General features: G+C 46.7%; 2 protein-coding genes across 2 annotated transcripts in view; one reads left to right on the plus strand and one right to left on the minus strand.

The window, feature by feature from the left end:
* Window positions 1-2,898: 2,898 nt before the first annotated feature.
* On the plus strand, window positions 2,899-6,302 carry RFPL1 (ret finger protein like 1). Its single transcript, XM_054470236.2, has 2 exons — window positions 2,899-3,271; window positions 5,689-6,302. The coding sequence occupies exons 1-2, from the start codon at window positions 2,899-2,901 to the stop codon at window positions 6,300-6,302; spliced, it is 987 nt and encodes a 328-aa protein (XP_054326211.2).
* The window catches only part of LOC129023484 (uncharacterized), a 36,852-nt gene continuing 22,104 nt past the window's right edge, over window positions 5,342-20,089 (minus strand). Inside the window, exons 5-7 of the mRNA XM_054470233.2 lie at window positions 18,834-18,920; window positions 13,632-14,004; window positions 5,342-6,276 (exon numbers count right to left, since the gene is read on the minus strand). The gene's annotated coding sequence lies outside the window, so the exon portion shown is untranslated. The remainder of the gene's footprint in view (window positions 6,277-13,631; window positions 14,005-18,833; window positions 18,921-20,089) is intronic.

Below are 20,089 nucleotides of genomic sequence, written 5' to 3' on the forward strand. Positions count from 1 at the left end.
GCCTGGAGGACATTATGTTAAGCAAATAAATCAGGTCTGGAAAGATAAATACCGCATGTTCTCACTCCTATATGGGAGCTAAATGAAAAATGCTGAGCTCACAGAAGCAGAGCATAGAATTGTGGGTATAGAGGCTGGGAGGGTAAGGGGCAGGGGAGCTTGGGGAGAGGTTGGTTATTGGATACAGAATTACAGCTAGATGGGAGAAATGGGCTTCAGTGGAGGCTGGGAAGGGTAAGCGGGAGGGGAGCTTGGGGAGAGGTCAGTAATTGGATATAAAATTACAGCTAGATGGGAGAAATGGGCTCTAGCACAACTGTGGGGTAAATATGGTCACTTACACATGATTGCATATTTTCAAAAAGCTAAGAGGATTAGGAAGGCTCCCATCACAAAGAAATAATAAATGTTGGCTGGGCATGGTGGCTCACGCCTGTAATCCCAGCACTTTGGGAGGCCGAGGCGGGCGGGTTACCTGAGGTCAGGAGTTAGAGACTAGCCTGGCCAAAATGGTGAAACCCTGTCTCTACTAAAAATACAAAAAAAAAAAAAAAAAAAAAAAAATTAGCCAGGCATGGTGGCACATGCCTGTAATCCCAGCTACTCAGGAGGCTGAGTCAGGAGAATTGCTTGAGCCCAGGAGCTGGATGTTGCAGTGATCCAAGTTTGTGCCACTGCACTCCAGCCTGGCTGACAGAGCAAGACTCTGTCTCAATAAAAAAAAAAAAAAAAAAAAAAAGAAAGAAATGTTTAGAGCGTGCTAATTATCCTGACTTGATTATTACACACTTTATGCATGTATCAAAATATTACTGTGTGCCATAAATATGTACAATTATTACGTCAACTGAAAGTAAAGAGGAAAAAAAAGTAAACCAAAACAAGACCTGAGTGTCTCAGAGTCCTCTAATCCCATGAGGAATCATACTTAAAGCTGACCAAAATTAGGTCTTTATTTTTAATTATGCAAAAAGAGAAAATTCCTTTAATATGTGCCAAAGGGGATAGGGAAAATGATAAGATTATATTCAAATTATTTGAAATTTGAAAACAAAGCAGTAAAGATCCCACTACACAGAAAGGCATGAAAATGAAAAGATTCGGGGTTGATTCAAATGGAAGAAAGCACAACTCACTTCACGGGTAACAATTTTTATTTGAGAACACAGGTTTCACAAGAAAATCATCTTTTTTTTTTTTTAATTGTGACTTTTATCTTAATACTCTGTGAAGTACTCGAGGTCCAAGAAGTTTAATGGTCACTTGTCAAAATAGTAATTATTCAATTTTTTTCCTATGAATTATGAAATTTTTTCAAAACCAGAAATAAACCAATGAAAATAAGTAAAAATTACCTAGAATTTCCTCAATGGGATGCCTGCCCCTATTACCTTTGAGTCCGATGTATATGAATTTAAACCATTTTGTAAAATTGCAAATCCAATCATACTTAATACTTTAGGTTTCCAAGCAAAGCTTGAAGCCTACAACATATTACAGGAATTATCTTTACTGACAACTAATGGAAACATCTCTAAAATAAGCTTTTGAAGTTAGTACATTAAGCCTAATTTAATCTAAAGGCAATTTAATCTTACCTTCATATGAAAGAAAAATACACTGTCAGGATGAAGGATTTACTGAAGTTACCATTAACTGGAGAAATATCACCAGTAAAAACCTAATTCCCTGTTATAATTAAATCAAAGCCTCATTAGGTTAGAGGGTGTGGAAGGGCGTGACCCAGTGGGAGGTGGGAATCTCACCAATAAAAGGCCATCGTGTGCCCCTTCCCCACAAGACCTGAGCTCCCAGTGGAAGCAGCTGCAGGACAGAGGAGCTTCCAGCAGAAGAGGTGAGCCCATGCCTGTGTGTGTGTTTTTCCTCCTTAGATTCCTAGAAATGGGGATTATGACTTGGGGGGATGAATGAGAGAAATTTGTAATTAATGAATTCAACAAAGGCCGTCTGAGTGTTGCCTCAGAGTTGAAAACCAGTCACCCTGGACCCCCAGTCTAGGAGTGGTGGCAGTCAATTTGGTATTCATTTCCAAGGCTGGAGAAGGATGTGATTTTTTTTTTTTTTTGGTGAGACAGGGTCTTAACTCTGTTGTCCAGGTTGGAGTGACCTGGTATGATCTCTGCTCACTGCTAATTTTTCTATTATTTGTAGAGATGGGGTCTTCCCGTGTTGCCCAGGCTGGTCTCAAACTCCTCGGCTCAAGGGATCTTCCAGCCTTGGCCTCGCAAAGTGCTGGGATTATAGATGTGAGCTACTGCATCCAGTCCCTCTCTTTTTTTTTTTTTTTGAGATGGTGTCTCACTCTGTTGCCCAGGCTGGAGTGCAATGGCAGGATCTTGGCTCACTGCAACCTCTGCCTCCCAGGTTCAAGCAATTCTCCTGCCTCAGCCTCCCAAGTATCTGGGATTACAGGCGTGTGCCACCACGCCTGGCTAATTCTTTTGTATTTTCAGTAGAGATGGGGTTTCACCCATCGGGCTGGTCTCGAACTTTTGATGACCTCAGATGATCCACTCACCTCAGCCTCCTAAAGTGCTGGGATTACAGGCATGAGCCACCGAGCCCGACCTCCCAACCCCTAATTCTTATGTTCATCAATCAATCTCTTGCTTGGGCTCCCCAGGAGGAGGTGAAATGACCCCAGCTTGCTGTTCCTCACATGGGTGCTGCCGTGTCACTGGCTCAGGCTCAGCTGCTGGGTCACCAGGAGAATGGACCCTTCCTCCACCTCAGCTCAGAGCACAGTGATGATTCGTGACTTTCTTTCCCAATAGAACTTCAAATCTCTGAAGACAGGGGGTGGGGGGATGTGCTTGAGTGTTTGTACTCATGGTCTTGTTCTTGGAGTGACAAAGCTGGAACACAATACCTCTATGAATGAAAAGGTTGTCACTTGTCACAACTAACAGGCTTTCACCTCACGGAAATTTTCTTCCCTTGTGTACTTTTCCCCTGGCAGTGGACATGGCTGCACTCTTCCAAGAAGCAAGCAGCTGTCCTGTCTGCTCAGACTATCTAGAGAAACCAATGTCCCTGGAGTGTGGATGCGCCGTCTGCCTCAAGTGCATCAATTCACTGCAGAAGGAGCCCCATGGGGAGGATCTACTTTGCTGTTGCTGTTCCACGGTCTCTCAGAGGAACAACATCAGGCCCAATCGAAAGCTAGAGAGGCTGGTTTCCCACCTCAAGGAACTGGAGCCCAAGCTGAAGAAGATTCTGCAGATGAACCCAAGGATGCGGAAGTTCCAAGGTAAGGAATCTGTATAACCTGCCCCCTTCCCAAGAACAGACCAAGAAAAATCATTTGTGCAACTGGCCCCTCATTCCATATGGGGATTAGCTGCTGTCTGGCACCTAAAATTGAGATGCTTCTTCATCAGATTCTCAGCCCTGACAACATACAGAATCACCTGGTGATCTCCAAAAATAAAAATAAAAAGGCTGGGCACGGTGGCTCATGCCTGTAATGCCAGCACTTTGGGAGGCCGAGGCGGGTGGATCATGAGGTCAGGAGATTGAGACCATCCTGGCTAACACGGTGAAACTCTGACTCTACTAAAAATACAAAAAATTAGCCAGGCGTGGTGGCGGGTGCCTGTAGTCCCAGCTACTCGGGGGCTGAGGCAGGAGAATGGTGTTAACCTGTGGGCGCGGCTTGCAGTAAGCCAAGATTGTGCCACTGCACTCCAGCCTGGGTGACAGAGTGAGACTCTGTCTCAAAAAAAAAAAAACCTGATGTCTATGTCATGGGTCAGACAAGAGATTCTCTAAACTTAGTGTGCTCAGATTACCTGGGGATCTTGTTAAAATGCAGATGCTGAACTGGGAAGTCTCAGGATTGATCCCGCTAGCTTGGGGACTTTGCTGAGTAGAAAAAACATAGAGAAACTGAAATTGAATTTCTCTCTAGCAAAGGTTCCCAGGACTCTGACATTAAAATGGGCCTGGTAATTCTAATGCACAGTGAATACTGGCACCCATTGTACCAAACAACCTCACCCCAGGGTTGGGAAGAGTTTGGAATGGAGCATCTATGGTGTTTGTTTCTGTGAGTGTGGGGCGAGTTGCAGACGCTGGTCTCCTCATCCGTGTGCCATGGGCTTCAACAGTGGTCCTGGCTACAGAAAATAGTATCACTCTCCATAACTCTGGAGAAAAGGAATATTTAAATGAAGAGGTTATGGTCAGCCTGGGCAAAGAATTACACCTATAAATGGTGGTGGGCCCCTATTATGTCTCTGACACTGGTAGCTTCTGCCCTTACACCCATGATCTCTACTCATCCACCTACCCATACCTGTGTCTCTGCTGAAATATGGAGGACAGATTCACCCTGCCCAAGTCATGTTTGGAACCCTCTTCCTCCTTCCTTGTCCATGTCCACTCATCTCATTTCATTCCCTAATTCACCATCAAACAGCAATCAATCTCCTCAAGTCTTACTGTAATCTATAAAATCTATATTGGTGATCATATCAGTTTTTTGACTTGAAGGATCATATGTTCTGTAGATTTTTTTTCAGAATGCTCTGGACAATTAATTTTCTCTAGGCCAGATCACACTGCCTCCTCCATGAGAACTGGCGGCTTCACCTGTCAACCACATACCCAATGCCTTAAATTATTGACCTTTGTATTTGCTGCCCTTATTCTCTACAATCAGTCAGTTATGATGAACAACTTTCTCTTTTTTGTGTGTGTGTGATGGAGTCTCGCTCTGCCGCCTAGGCTGGAGGTGCAGTGGCGCGATCTCTGCTCACTGCAAGCTCCGCCTCCTGGGTTCATGCCATTCTCCTGCCTCAGTCTACCAAGTAGCTAGGACTACAGGCACCCGCCACCATGCCCGGCTAATTTTTTTGTATGTTTTTTAGTAGAGACAGGGTTTCGTGTGTTGGCCAGGATGGTCTCGATCTCCTGACCTCGTGATCCATCCACCTCGGCCTCCCAAAGTGCTGGGATTACAGGTGTGAGCCACCGCGCCCGGCCAACGAACAACTTTCAAATACCTTTCTCTTCGCTCCAAAATTTACCATTGTTTTGCTTAAGGTCTCACCTCTCATGTAGGATGGAAAACATTCTTTCATCTAAGGCCCCCCTCCTCCTCCTGGCCTTGGAGCCTCCTAATGTCCAGGACTGGCACCTCTGTCATCACATTGTCATCACATTGTCAGCTGCAGAGATACCCTATCTGCTGTCAGAACCGTGCACAGTTAATTTGTTTACAGACATGGAAAACAAAGGCCTGGAATCATGCTCTATATACTGAATTGAGCAATACAAGGTGGAAGCAGAAACATATTTCACATCGACCACTTGCATTGTCTTAATTATCATTCATTTGTTCACCCATCAAGGTGGTAGAAAGGGGGTCATGGTGTCTGCCTTCAGAGACCCTCCACTCTAAATGAAGAAAAGTCCAATGAAGCAAACACGTGACATAAAGTAAAATAATTGCTACTGTGAATAAGAGTCGGGTATTGCCACAAAGCATACCTACTTATGAGAATTTGAACTAGTCAGGGAAGTTGCCTCTTGAAACGTTTTGATTTTGGGGGAAGAAGAGAATTAAAGAAACCAAAGTCAAGAGATATTTGGGCCTTGGAAGTAGGGGAGAGGCATGGGGTTGGCTTCTGTCCATTTGCTGAGCAACTTTTTTCCTTTTCACAGTGGATATGACCTTGGATGCCGACACAGCCAACGACTTCCTCCTCATTTCTGACGATCTCAGGAGCGTCCGAAGTGGGAGCATCAGACAGAATCGGCAAGACCTTGCTGAGAGATTTGACGTGTCCATTTGTGTCCTGGGCTCCCCTCGCTTTACCTGTGGCCGCCACTACTGGGAGGTGGACGTGGGAACAAGCACAGAATGGGACCTGGGAGTCTGCAGAGAATCTGTTCGCCGCAAAGGGAGGATCCAGCTGACCACAGAGCATGGATTCTGGACTGTGAGTTTGAGGGATGGAAGCTGCCTCTCTGCCAGCACGGAGCCGCTGACTTTCCTCTTCGTAGACCGCAAGTTACAGCGAGTGGGGATTTTTCTGGATATGGGCATGCAGAACGTTTCCTTTTTTGATGCTGAAGGTGGTTCCCATGTCTATACATTCAGGAGCGTCTCTGCTGAGGAGCCACTGTGCCCACTTTTGGCTCCTCCAAGTCCACATAATGGTGATAAGAGTGTCTTGAGCATCTGTCCTGTGATGAACTCAGGCACTACTGATGCTCCAGTCCATCCTGGGGAGGCCAAACAAACCCCCACTGCAAAAAAACAAAAAACAGGGTAAGAAAATTACTTGGATGGGTAGACTTAGGAACTCTCTACTCAGTAAAAGCATTATACAAAGTCACAGGAGAAAAATATGGGACATTTCATGATTATACTTAATCCAATTTGATTAGTTTATAAATTGAGTCTTAAGTAGTAATTATTGCCACCATCCAACTCATTGAGTCTTATGGTTCACATCTTGTTTCCTATAGAAATATTCTGTATTCTGGGATCAATTTTCAAATGCTTTTTTATTTCTGTAAGTTCAAATTAATGTATCATAGAAGTTATGAGTTAAATAAACATTGGAATATCACCTAATGGATTATGTGACTTTCTTTCCTCAGCCTCCTGAGTAGCTGGGATTACAGGCACCCCCCACCACGCCTAGCTAATTTTTTGTATTTTTAGTAGAGACAGGATTTCACCATGTTGTCCAGGCTGGTCTCAAACTCTTGACCTCATGATTCACCCGCCTCAGCCTCCCAAAGTGCCGGGATTACAGGCGTGAGGCACTGCACCCAGCTGGATTATGTGACTTTCTAAATGATAGGAGTACAATAGATTTTATTTATAGTAAATGCGTGAGCATGTGTATGTGTGTGCGTGTGTGGGTGTGTTTGTATTTGAACAGAGAGCTGGATAAATGCCTATGTCCTATCCAGAACTGAAAAGTTGTCACCATCATTGCTCAGTGTGGGTAACATTTTCCTGGATGTGTGTTCATCTGCATTAATGATAATTCCCCCCAATTAGTTATTGCAATTATTAATTGTAATTGTTATAATTAATAAATCTCTATGCAGGCTAACAAAGCAAAAAAAGATAACACACATTACTAATATTAGAAATGAAAGAGGGGCCATGTCTACCAAACTGTTGGGCATTAAAAGGATAATCAGGGACTGTTATGCGTGACTCTATTCCCACAGTTTGATAACCAGGTGAAATGCATCAATTCCTTGAGAGACATAATCTTCCCAAGGTCACACTAGGAACAATCTGAACAGCCTCTGCCTATTAAGTGAATTAACATTAAGAACATTCCAAAAAAGACAACACCAGAACCAAATGATTTCTCTTACGAAATGCACCAAATTCTTATGAATCCCAACATATTTTCACAATATAATCCAAGAATTGTGCTCCTAGGTATGTACTCGGCTGAGATGAAAAGTTATGTCCACACAAAGCCTGCACAGGAATGTTTACAGCAGCTTTATCTATAACCACCCAAACTAGAAGCAAGATGTTCAAGAGGTGAATGAAAAAAAATCATCATCCATAAAACACAATATTATTCTGTGATTTAAAGGAGTTCTCCATCAAGGCATAGAAAAGACAATGGCATGTATCAGAAAGACTGTGAGGGCATGCCTTCATTGGATGAGACCACACAGAAAGGCAGCAGAGCAGGGTGACTTTATGTTAATTAGTGAAGTAAGTTCATTTGAAAAAGCTACATAATACTGGCTTGGTGCAAAACTAGTTGCGGTTTTTGGCATTTAAAGAATGGGAAAACCGCAATTACTTTTGCACCAACCTAATACATGACTCCAACTATATGACATTCTGGAAAAGGCAAAACCAAGGGGACAGTAAAAATATCAATAGTTGGTAAGGTTTCTGGAGAAAGAGGACAGAGATTCATAAGTAAAGAAGAGGGAAGTTTTGGAGCAGGGAGAGTATTCCTCATGAGATCAAAATGGTAAAAATAACATCATAAATATTTCGCAATTCATAGAAATGTGTAACAGGAAGAAAGAACACTATGTGAATGACAGACTTTAGTTACTAATGTATCCCTTTGGCCTTTCTCTTCAAGGATTCCCTGAGGAGACAGAGCCCCAGTGCCCTTGCCCTCAGGCATCCATGCTTAGAATGAAGCCACACCCCACCCCTGGTATCTAGAATGGTCCGGTTCCAAACCTCCCTGGGAGAACTGTGAGCAGAAGGTCCTGTGCGGCAGAACCCCAGGCCGGAGGGCGGCAGGGCTGACCCTGCACATCCAGCAGTTCTGTTTTCCCTCCCTCCCACCCCAGGCTCTTCTCCTGTCATTTCCGGGCATCTCCCTGTTTCTTCCTGTCTGGATCTTTCTCCTTCCCTCCCTCTCTCTCGCGTTGCATGTGCGTGGTCTCTGTCACTGCTGCCTTGGCCACCTGCAGACGTCTCTCTCTGATTCCACCCCTGGGTTCACTGACTTCCGACATGGGATGCTCTTGGTGCTTCCTGGCACACCAGCCCAGTCCTGAGAGGGAACTGGCAGCCACAGGCACACCGACCCATGGGGCACAGGAGCCTATGAATACATGGCCCCCTCTTCCGAGCTGCAAGTGGACTATTCTATTTATTTTTATTTTTTGAGACAGAGTCTTGCTCTGTCGCCCAGGCTGGAGTGCAGTGGCCCAGCTACTCGGGATTACAGGAGAATTGCTCGAACCTGGGAGACGGGAGTTGCAGTGAGCTGAGATCACACCACAGCACTCCACCCTGGGTGACAGCAAGACGTCATCTCAGAAAAAAAAAAAAAAAAAAAAAAAAAATTAGCTGGGCGTGGTGGCCACGCCTATAGTCCCAGCTACTTAGGAGGCTGAGGTTCACTTGAACCTGGAAGGCAGAGGTTGCAATGAGCCAAGATCATGCCATTGCACTCTAGCCTGGGTGACAGAGTCAGACTCATCTCAAAAAAAAAAAAAAAAAAATCTCCTTTAATTCCCACAACCACCCTACAAAGTAGGTATCATTACTTCCCCCATCTTACAGAGGGAAACTGAGACTCAGGGAGGGAGGAGACTCACCCAAGATCACACAGCTGGCAAGAGGCAGAACCTGGCTGCCTGGTTCCAAAGCCCATACCCTTAGCTGTCATGCAATACAGCCTCTGCCTATTCTGAGCTCCTCAGGAACACAGACGACATCTCTCCTGACTGTGGGTGCCACTCTCCAGCATGAGAAGTATTTGCCAAATGAATCCGTGAATGGTCGTGCAAAAGAAGGTGCACTCCAAGAGGGCACAGGCTATACTGTTTTATTCCTGTGTCTCAGCAATATCCAAAAAGAGCCAGGCACAGTGAGTGCCCATTAGACATTTACTGAATGGATCAAAAAATGGTTTGGGCCAGGTGCGGTGGCTCACAGATGTAATCCCAGCACTTTGGGAGGCTGACATAGGAGGATTATTTGAGCCTAGGGGTTCAAAAACAGCCTGGGAAAGATGGAAAGACTCCATTTCTACAGAAAAATTTTTAAAAAATTAGCCAGGTACAGTGGAGTGTGCCTGTAGTCCCAGCTACTCTGGAGGCTGAGGCAGGAGGATCACTTGAGCCTGGAAGTTCAAGGTAACAGTGAGCAATGATTGCGCCACTGCACTCCAACCCGGGAGACACAGTGAAACTTTGTCTCAGCAGAAAATAAATAAATAAACAAATATTTTTAAAAATTAAGAAAATGAATGGTTTGGGGGCTCAGTGAGGTGGTGGGACTTGTGGGACATCCAGATGGAAGAGCAAACCTGAAAGGTGGCCCAGAGGCCAGGACTAAGGATCAGGGAAGCCACAGGTGGATCCAGGACAGTGGATGAGACACATGAGGTGGATGGGAGTGGGGGTGGTAGGGTTGAGTGGGGGACAGGAGACCAAAAGACAACCGCAGTCCCCCCATTGTCCTTGGGGGATACATTCCAAGATTCCCAGAGGAGGCCTGAAACAATGGACAGTACTGAGCCCATATATACTATGTTTTCTCCTATACACCCATACCTGTGAAACAATTTCATTTATAAATAAGGCACAATAAGAGATGAACAAGAGTAACCAAAAAGAACAATGATAACAACATCACGTTCATAATTTCACAGATAGATTTGTTCTTACCATAGGTCTTAGCAACCTCAGCATACAATTTTTTTCTTTTTTTTACAAATTCAACTTTTATTTAGTTTCAGGGGTACATGTGCAGGTCAGTTCTACAGATAAATTGCATGCTTGGTATATAGAGTGTTTTGTCACCCAGGTAATAAGTACCATACCTAATAGGTAGTTTGTTTTGGTTTTTGAGAAAGAGTCTCGCTCTGTTGCCCAGGCTGGAGTGCAGTGGCACGATCTCAGCTCACTGCAACCTCTGCCTCCCGGGTTCAAGCAATTCTCCTGCCTCAGCCTCCCGAGTAGCTGGAACTACAGGCACTCACCACCACACCTGGCTAATTTTTGTATTTTTAGTAGAGATGGGGCTTCACCATGTTGGCCAGGCTAGTCTCGAACTCCTGACCTCAGGTGATCCACCCGCCTTGGCCTCCCAACGTGCTGGGATTACAGGCGTGAGCCACCCAGCCAGGCCCCAATAGGTAGTTTTACGGCTCTCACTCTCCACCTTCAAGTAGGCCCATTTCTATTGTTCTTTGCATCCTTCTTTGCATCCGTGTGCACTCAATGTTTAGCTCCCACTTCTGAGTGAGAACACGTGGTGTTTGGTTTTTTTGTTCCTGTGTTAGTTTGCTTAGGATGATGGCCTCCGGCTCCATTCATGTTGCTGCAAAGGACATGATCTCATTCTTTTTTACTTTTTTCCCCAGAGCGCTCAGCAGATTTTCTTCATTTCTTTTTTTTTTTTGAGACAGTGTTGCCCAGGCTGGAGTGCAGTGGCGTGATCTCAGCTCACTACAACCTCCGCCTCCTGGGTTCAAGCAATTCTGCCTCAGCCTCCCGAGTAGCTGGGATTACAGGTGCGCACCACCATGCCTGGCTAATTTTTTTTTTTTTTTTTTTTGAGACGGAGTCTCGCTCTGTCGCCCAGGCTGGAGTGCAGTGGTACAATTTCGACTCACTGCAACCTCTGCCTCCTGGGTTCAAGCAATTCTCTGCCTCAGCCTCCCGAGTAACTGGGATTACAGTCACCCACCACCATGGCTGGCTAATTTTTTATATTTTTAGTAGATATGGGGTGGCCAGGCTGGTCTTCAACTCCTGACCTCGTGATCCACCCGCCTCGGCCCCACAAAGTGCTGGGATTACAGGAGTGAGCCACCGTGCCCAGCCTAATTTTTGCATTTTTCAGTAGAGATGGGGTTTCACCATGTTGGCAAGGCTGGTCTTGAACTCCTGACCTCAGGTGATCCACCCGCCTCAGCCTCCCAAAGTGCTGGGATTATAGGCGTGAGCCACTGTGCCCGGCGATTTTCTTCTTTTCTTATTGAGAACTTTTACCTTTTCATTTAAAGGAAGCACGTCATAACTTCTCTTTGGCATATCTGAATTGCTAGCATCACGAATCTTGCTCTTTGGGGCTATAGTTAACTCAGATAAGGATTTCTTGAACATAAGCACTGCAAAACTGTGATGGTTGATTTGATAACTGGGAGGGCTACTACGTGATTACGGGGTAGTGAAAAATAGCGTGGGTACATTGGACAAAGGGAGGATTCACACCCCGGTCAGCTGGAGATTTCATCACACTGCTCACAACGGGGCGCAATTTAATAATAGGTGCTTGGTAAACATTTTAATGATGGGGTTAGTAAGGGGTGGAGTAGGGACTTGAACCTGCATCTATAAAGCTCTTTTCTGGCTTTTAACAGCCACCCCTGAGCTATGTGTACCTGGCCCTCCCATGTCACTGTGTGCTCTTCTTTTTTAGAGACAAGGTCTTACTCTGTCACCCACCCAGGCTGGAGAACAGTGGCATGGTCATAGCTCACTGCAGCCTTGAACTCCTGGGCTCGACTGATCCTCCTGCTAATTTTATTATTTTTTGTAAAGACAGGGTCTTGCTATGTTGCCCAGGCTGGTTCCTCATCTCGTGATCTGCCTGCCTCAGCCCCCCAGAGTACTGGGAACACAGGAGTGAGCTATGCTCCTGTCTTAGTGGTTGGAAGCTCAGGATCTGGTTTTGAGAAGGGATAAATAATGACAGCTGAACAAAGAAATGGTGAAAAAACAGCAGCTCAGGGTGGTCAGGACTCAGAAATGCCTGTGGTGGACCCACCGTGGGAGCTACAGGTGGACAAATGTACACACTTTGGGATGCGCTCAGACACCCCCTGGAATGCCTGCTGAGATGAATTCTGAGTATACGTTTGGCTTCTGCTAGAGGGTTGAGCTGGACTTCCTGACTGCTCACCAGTCCCATGCCAGGCTCTATCCGATGCATTTCTTTTTTTTTTTTTTCCATTTTATTTGATTATAAACTGCCTTTTGAAAATATCTAATGCATTTCAACCCCCAAAAATGTGCTGAGCTACCCAGGGCTACCCAGCGCTGCCACTGCTCCTTCAGCTCTCTCTACCCTGGCGCCCTCTCTCCTTCACTCCTGTCACTGGCTCACCTGGGCCCTGCCTCCCTGGCCTGGGTGGCATTAACAGCCTCCAACGGGCTTCTCTGCCACCAGCCTCCCCATCTTCCTGGCCAAAGGAGTGAGCCTTCCAGTAGAGCCCCAACCAGATGCCCCTCCTGCTTACAACCCTCTCATGGCTGCTGAAATCCCTGGATAAAGTGCAAAGCCCTCTCTGAGGCCTCAAGGCCCCTCAGAACACAGCCCTGTGCCCCATCTAGCTTCATATCTCCACCATCCCTCCTGGAGCCAGTCCCATCATGATGAAGACAGTTGGCCCCACCACGCTGAACTGCTTGCAGTGTCCCCACACACATCACCAAGTAGAGGCAGACCCTGCCACTCTGGAGTCCTGTGATATAGGCCCACAATACTTCTACTTCTCTGTGCCTCAGTTTCCCCATCTGTAAATTGGAGGTAATAACAGAACCTACCTGGCAAAGTTGCAGGGAAGGCTTCTTGGGCCAATGCATGTGAAGAGCCCAATAGGGTGTGAGCTCTCAGTACGCCTGAGCTGCTGTTATTAGTAACTCTATCATCACTGGGCTGGTGACTACTTCTCAAGGTTTTGAGGTAGAACAGTAAGAATTAGTACCAGGAGCTAGGCGCGGTGACTCGCGCCTGTAATCCCAGCACTTTGGGAGGCCAAGGCAGGTGGATCACCTGAGGTCAGGAGTTCGAGACCAACCTGGACAACATGGTGAAACCCCATCTCTACTAAAAATACAAAAACTAGGCAGGTGTGGTGGTGGGTACCTGTAGTCCCAGCTACTCGGGAGGCTGAGGCAGGAGAATGGCATGAACCTGGGAGACAGAGCTTGCAGTGAGCCGAGATCCCGCCACTGCACTCCAGCCTGGGCAACAGAGCAAGACTCCGTCTCAAAAAAAAAAAAAAAAAAAAATTAGTACCAGGATCTCTGGGTCTCCCCACATGCAGGGCATGAAGAGGTTAGCCTCAGGCAGGAAGCTAGCACAGGCTGCCTCCAGGGCATAGGTGGGCAAACGGCCAGGTAGCTCTTACCTGAAGCCCAGGTGCTTGCGCATGTGTTTAATGCAGTGTCCACGGGATGAAGGAGTCTAGGTGGGCTTCAGACATGTTGCAGGATGGGCAGAGGGTGTGCTACCCTCTCGTGGCTAGCTGAGCAGCCATCACTCTGGCACAGATAAGTGAGATGCTGTGCAGGGTAGCCTGGCTGGGCACCACCGAGTGGGTCTGCGGGGGGAAGCGCTGGCACCGGAGCTCTGATGTCTATGGGAGAGGTGGTGCCATGAAGGCCAGCAGGGCCCATGGAGGCAGGCTCCACTGCGCATGGGATGGAGCATCCCCTTTAGCTCACGCGGGCCTCCGGAGAGTTTACCCACATGGTCAAGCCATGCAGCAGATGGGTATATGCCTGAAATGCAAGGATATAAACATGGTTTACTAGCATGAAGAAATGTTTGCCATGCATCGTTGTTAAGAAAATAAAAAAGGGCCGGGCACGGTGGCTCATGCCTGTAATCCCAGCACTTTGGGAGGCCGAGGCGGGCAGATAATGAGGTCAGGAGTTTGAGACCAGCCTGGCCAAAATGGTGAAACCCTGTCTCTACTAAAAATACAAAAAATTAGCCGGGTGTCACGGTGGGCACCTGTAATCCCAGCTACTCAGGAGGCTGAGGCAGGAGAATCGCTTGAAACCAGGAGGTGGAGGTTTCAGTGAGCTGAGGTCGCGCCACTGCACTCCAGCCTGGGAGACAGTGAGAGACTCTGTCTCAAAAAAAGAAAAGAAAAGAAACGAACAGAAAAGAAAAAAGTAGGTTCCAAAACTTAACATACAACATCCAAAACGTGGAAACAACTCAAACACCCGTCAACTAATAAACGGACACAATGTGGTCTATCCAGACAAACGGAGGATTATTCAGCCTTGCAAAGGAATAAAGCACTGACACATGCGACAACATGGATGAGCCTGGAGGGCATTATGTGAAGCGAAAGAAGCCAGACACAAAGGACAAATATTGTGTGATCCCATTCATATGAAATGCCCGGAGTAGGTAAATCCATAGAGACAGGAAGCCCATTGCCAGGGAGTGGGGAACAGACGGTGGGAAGTGGTTGCTAACGGGAACAGGGTTCCTTTGGGGTGATGAAAATGTTTCACAACTAGGGAGGTGATGGTTCCAAAATGTTATAAATGTCCTTAATGCCATAGAGTTGTACACTTTACAATGAATACTTTCATGATATATGAATTTTACTTCAATTTTTAAAAATTAATAAATAGGCCGGGTCTGGTGGCTCATGCCTGTAAATCCCAGCACTTTAGGAGGCTGAGGTGGGCGGACTGCTTGAGCCCAGGAGTTCAAGACCAGCCTGGGCAACACTGGGAGACCTCAACTTAGCTGGGCATAGTGGCGTGTGCCTGTAGTCCCAGCTACTTGGGAGGCTATGGTGGGAGCATACCTTCAGCCTGGGAGGCAGAGGCTGCAGTGAGCTGAGATCACACCACTGCACTCCAGCCTGAGCAACACAGTAAGATCCTGTCTCAAAAAAAAATTAATACATAAAAGCCGAGACCATGCAGTGTAATTCCAGTTTTGTAAGTACACACAGACAAACACAGACCCACATGTTAGCAGGAGTGGGATCATGGATAACATTTATATTCTTTTTTTTGCTTATATACATTTCCTAAATCATCCACAATAAACATGAAGAAGGAAAAAAAAAAGTTTTTAAAATATTTGGCAGGGTGCGGTGGCTCACGCCTGTAATCCCAGCACTTTGGGAGGCCGAGGCGGGTGGATCACTTGAGATCAGGAGTTCCAGACCAGCCTGGCCAACATGGTGAAACCCTGTCTCTACTAAAAATACAAAAATTAGCTGGGCGTGGTGGCGTGCACCTGTAGTTCCAGCTACTCAGGAAATCAAGGCAGGAGAATCTCTTGAACCTGGGAGGTGGAGGTTGCAGTAAGCTGAGACCGTGCCATTGTACTCCAGCCTAGGCTACAGAGCGAGACTCTGTCTCAAAAAAAAACCACAAAAAAACAAATTATAGAGTACCTACTGTATGCCCAGCTTCATGTGAATCCAAGCAATAATATCTGATACTGGCACAGCCCTTGACAGTCACAGAATACCTTCAACCCCTCAGGAAGCCATTTCTGCATCCTCAGTTTCTAGGTGAGACAATTAAGGCTCCATCAGGTAAAGTCACTCTGGATCCTAGGCCTGGACACCATGAATGCATGGACAGGTAAGAATAAAGAGACACCCCCAAGAACTACAGATGCAAAGCAAGATTGCTTTCTTTTTCTTCCTGTTTTTTTAGAGAAAAAGTCTCACTGTGTCACCCAGGCAAGATCACAGGTCACTTTAATTTTTAAAAATTAATTAAAAATTAATTAACTCGAACTCCTGGGCTCAAGTGACCCTCCCATCCAGACTCCTGAGTAGCTGGGACTATAGTGCATGCCATCTCTGCCACCTCACCCAGGTGCCCAGCAGTATTTCTCTTTTTCTTTCTTTTCTCTTTTTCTTTTTCTCTTTTTCTTCTCTCTCTTCCTTTTTTCTCTTTTTCTTTTTCTGTCTGTCTTTCTTTCTTTTTTTTTTTTTTTTTGACAGAGTCTTGCTCTGTTGCCCAGGCTGGAGTGCAGTGGCATGATCTCAGCTCACTGAAATCTCCACCTCCTGGGTTCAAGTGATTCTCATGCCTCAGCCCACTGTGTAGCTGGGACTACAGGTGCATGCCACCACGCCTGCCTAATTTTTGTATTTTTAGTAGAGACAGGGTTTCACCATGTTGGCCAGGCTGGTCTCGAACTCCTGACCTCAGGTTATCCACCCCCACCTTGGCCTCCCAAATTGCTGGGATTATTGGTATGAGCCACCATGCCCGGCCTATTTCTTTTTCTTGTTGTTGTTGTTTTTGAGGAGTCTCACTCTGTCACCCAGGCTGGAGTGCAGCAGTGTAATCTCAGCTCACTGAAACCTCTGCCTCCCGAGTTCAAGTGATTCTCATATCTCAGCCTCCTAAAAAGCTGACATTACAGGTGCCCACCACCACGCCTGGCTAATTTTTGTATTTTTAGTAGAGACAGGATTTCACCATGTTGGCCAGGCTGGTCTCCAACTCCTGACCTCAGGTGATCTGCCCACCTTGGCCTCCCAAAGTGCTGGGATTACAGGTGCGTGCCACCACGCCTGACCCCCAGCAGTATTACTTATAAGCCTCTAGTGCATACTGGGCCTCCTGAGACAATCTTCTTATTCCCAACAACAGCTCACACTCATGCACACTTCTGAGCCTTTTTCTAGGCTGGACACCTAGCCTGGAAGGTCTGTCTGCCACTCCCCACCCCATCTCACCCCCACCAGCCTCTGAGCTTCCCCATCTGGGAAGCCTGCCCTGCTTTGAAGCCAAGAACACTGTGGAAGGAGTTTCTCCCAGCCCTAAGGATGGGTCTAAGAAAGGAGGTGCCTAGGAGAGGTCCCCACGGGCAGGAGGCCTGCAGCACCCCAGACTCAGCTGGGCTCCTGCTAACCATTTCAGAAATACAGATTTTTAGAAAAAGTTTGTTTTTCCTCTTAACTATAAAAGTGACACATACTTGTGGTTTAAAAAAAAAAAAAAAAAAAGCCAAGTGCGATGGCTCACGCCTGTAATCCCAGCACTTTGGGAGGCTGAGGAGGGTGGATCACGAGGTCAGGAGATCGAGACCATCCTGGCCAACATGGTGAAACCCCGTCTCTACTAAAAATACAAAAAATTAGCCGGGCGTGGTGGCAGGCACCTGTAGTCCCAGCTACTCAGGAGGCTGAGGCAGGAGAATCACTTGAACCCAGGAGGCGGAGGCTGCAGTGAGCCAAGATTGTGCTACTGCACTCCAGCCTGGTGACAGAGTGAGACTCCATTTCAAAAAATAATAATAAAAAAAAAAAGGTTGAGGCCGGGCTCAGTGGCTCACACTTGTAATCCCAGCACTTTGGGAGGTCGAGGTGGGTGGATCACCTGAGGTCAGGAGTTTGAGACCAGCCTGGCCAACATGGTGAAACCCCATCTCTACTAAAAACACAAAAAATTAGCTGGGTATGGTGAGATGCACCTGTAATCCCAGCTACACGGGAGGCTGAGGCAGGAGAATTGCTTAAACCCAGGAGGTGGAGGTTGCAGTGAGCTGAGATTGCGCCACTGCACTCCAGCCTGGGCAACAGAGCAAAAACTCCGTCTCAAAAACAAACAACAAAAAAGGTTGAAACAGAACAAAACCCCTCTGCTCTCATCTCGCAGAGGTCATCCCTGAGTCAGGGTGGCAGTCCCTCCCCGGGGGGCAGAGGAGGGTGCCTATGGTTGAGGCTGGGGACTCTGCAACTGGGGGTACCAGTATTAAATCAACACCTGCTGATCCCATGAGCCTTGGACAGGTTTCTTGGCTTTTTGGGGGCCACTGTCAAGTGGCGAGTATAAAAGGACCTCCCCACAGCAAATTAAAATCTGGCATGTGCACATACAGTGCTTGGCGCAGAGCTCACATGAGAAACCTGCTTTCTGGGTGGTGGCCGTTGTTCTTGGTAAATCTTACATCCTCCCATAGCAGCTAGAAAAGTCCTGGGCAGTCTGAGATCCATAAAGCCTGCCCGACTGCACAGGTAATACTCAAAGTGACAGTAACAAAATGTAGCCAAGTCCTATGTTTGGCGCCCTCCCCATGGTCTGTGTGCTAGGTGTGCCGGGGTCCTGGCCCAGAGAGTGCCCTCTCTCTCCTGCCCCTCACCCGTCTCTGTGCCCCAAGCCTGTCCCTCAGAGGCTTCCCTGACCCTGGAGCAGGCCCACGGCAGGCGCTGCAGGCAGTGTCCTCCCAAGTGCTGTGAGAGGCTTTTTCTCTGTAACCTTCCTAAGCTCCTGGTGGCTGTAAGTCTCCTCCAGGCAGGGACTGCAGAGGCTCAGCCTGGTGCTTGGGCAGGCTGCCTCTCTTGTCCTCCTTCTGGCTCTGCAGGATGCAGCTCCTCTCCAAGGCCAGGGCAGGATGCCCAGGGCCAGGCAACTGCAGCATTCTTGTCCTCATCCTTCAAGGCCAGCCCGAGGACTGAGCTCCCCATTCACCTCGCCTGAGTCCCTTCCCCATCTGAAATCAAGGGTCTTGTGTCTGAATCTTTCCTAAGATTCTGATGAGAATCGTAGTCACTATTTCTAAAGAATGCTCACATACACACAACACACAATTTTGCATAAAACTTTACCAGCTACTTCTCCCACCAGGTTTGTCATCAATCGGCCAGGTAAAGAATTTCCACATTTCAGGAGCTACTGCTATTTGCAAAAGCAAACTGCAAAACAGAATGTATAGTGTTAATCTTTTAAAAATATAAATTTTAACATATAAATGCACAGAAAAATCTGAAAAAATCTGTGTAAGTGGCTCTAATGCTTACCTCTAGACAGTGGCTTTCAAGAGCTTTCATTGTATACCTCAGCCATTTTTGTATATGAATTTTTTTATTTTTGAGACAAGGTATTGTTCTGTCACCCAGGCTGGAGCACAGTGGTGTGATCACAGCTCACTGCAGCCTCACCCTTCTGTGCTCAACGAATCCTCCCACCTCAGCCTCCCAAGTAGCTGAGACTACAAGTGCACAATGACACGCCAGCTCATTTTGTTCTTTTTTTAGAGATGGGGTCTCACTGTGTTGCCCAGGCTAATCTGGAACTCCTAGGCTCAAGTGATCCTCCCACCTCGGCTTCCCAGAGTGCTTGGATTACAGGCAAGAGCCACCGTACCCGGCCTTAATATAGTTTTTTTTTAACATGTGTGTAACTTAGGAATTTCTTTCCCATTTAAAATAGAATCCTATAATGTTATCACCAACCCTCTCAAATTCTCCAGGCCACTGATCCTTCTGTTGAGCAAATAGAGTCGACCATGATCCCAGAATAGTAATGAGGACTCCAGCTTCTAAAGTTCAATCTACAATTGATCAATCTGACATTTACATTTACCACTGGGTTCCTCTGGGAAAGGTATTAACCTATCTAGGCCTCCGATTAGCCTTCAATGTGGATTAGTTGCAGTTCCTAAACTTCAAAGGGTTTTTTACTTCAGTAAAAAGAGGAAAAAAAAAAAGATCAATGTGTTTTGTTAATTTTTTTTTTTTTTTTTTGGAGATGGCGTCTTGCGGTGTTGCCCAGGCTGGAGTGCAGTGGTACAATCTCGGCTCATTGCAACCTCCGCCTCCTGGGTTCACGCCATTCTCCTGCCTCAGCCTCCTGAGTAGCTGGGACTACAGGCACCCGCCACCATGCCCGGCTAATTTATTATATTTATAGTAGAGACGGGGTTTCACCATGTTAGCCACGATGGGCTCAATCTCCTGACCTCGTGATCCACTCGCCTTGGCCTCCCAAAGTGCTGGGATTACAGGTGTGAGCCACCGCGCCCGGCCTTGTTTTTTTAATTTTTAAAGAAAAGACTCGAGTGAGTCAGGCTCTCAAGGACCCT

The sequence above is a fragment of the Pongo pygmaeus genome, chromosome 23 (assembly GCF_028885625.2).
Source record: "Pongo pygmaeus isolate AG05252 chromosome 23, NHGRI_mPonPyg2-v2.0_pri, whole genome shotgun sequence".
Taxonomy (NCBI): Eukaryota; Metazoa; Chordata; class Mammalia; order Primates; family Hominidae; genus Pongo; species Pongo pygmaeus.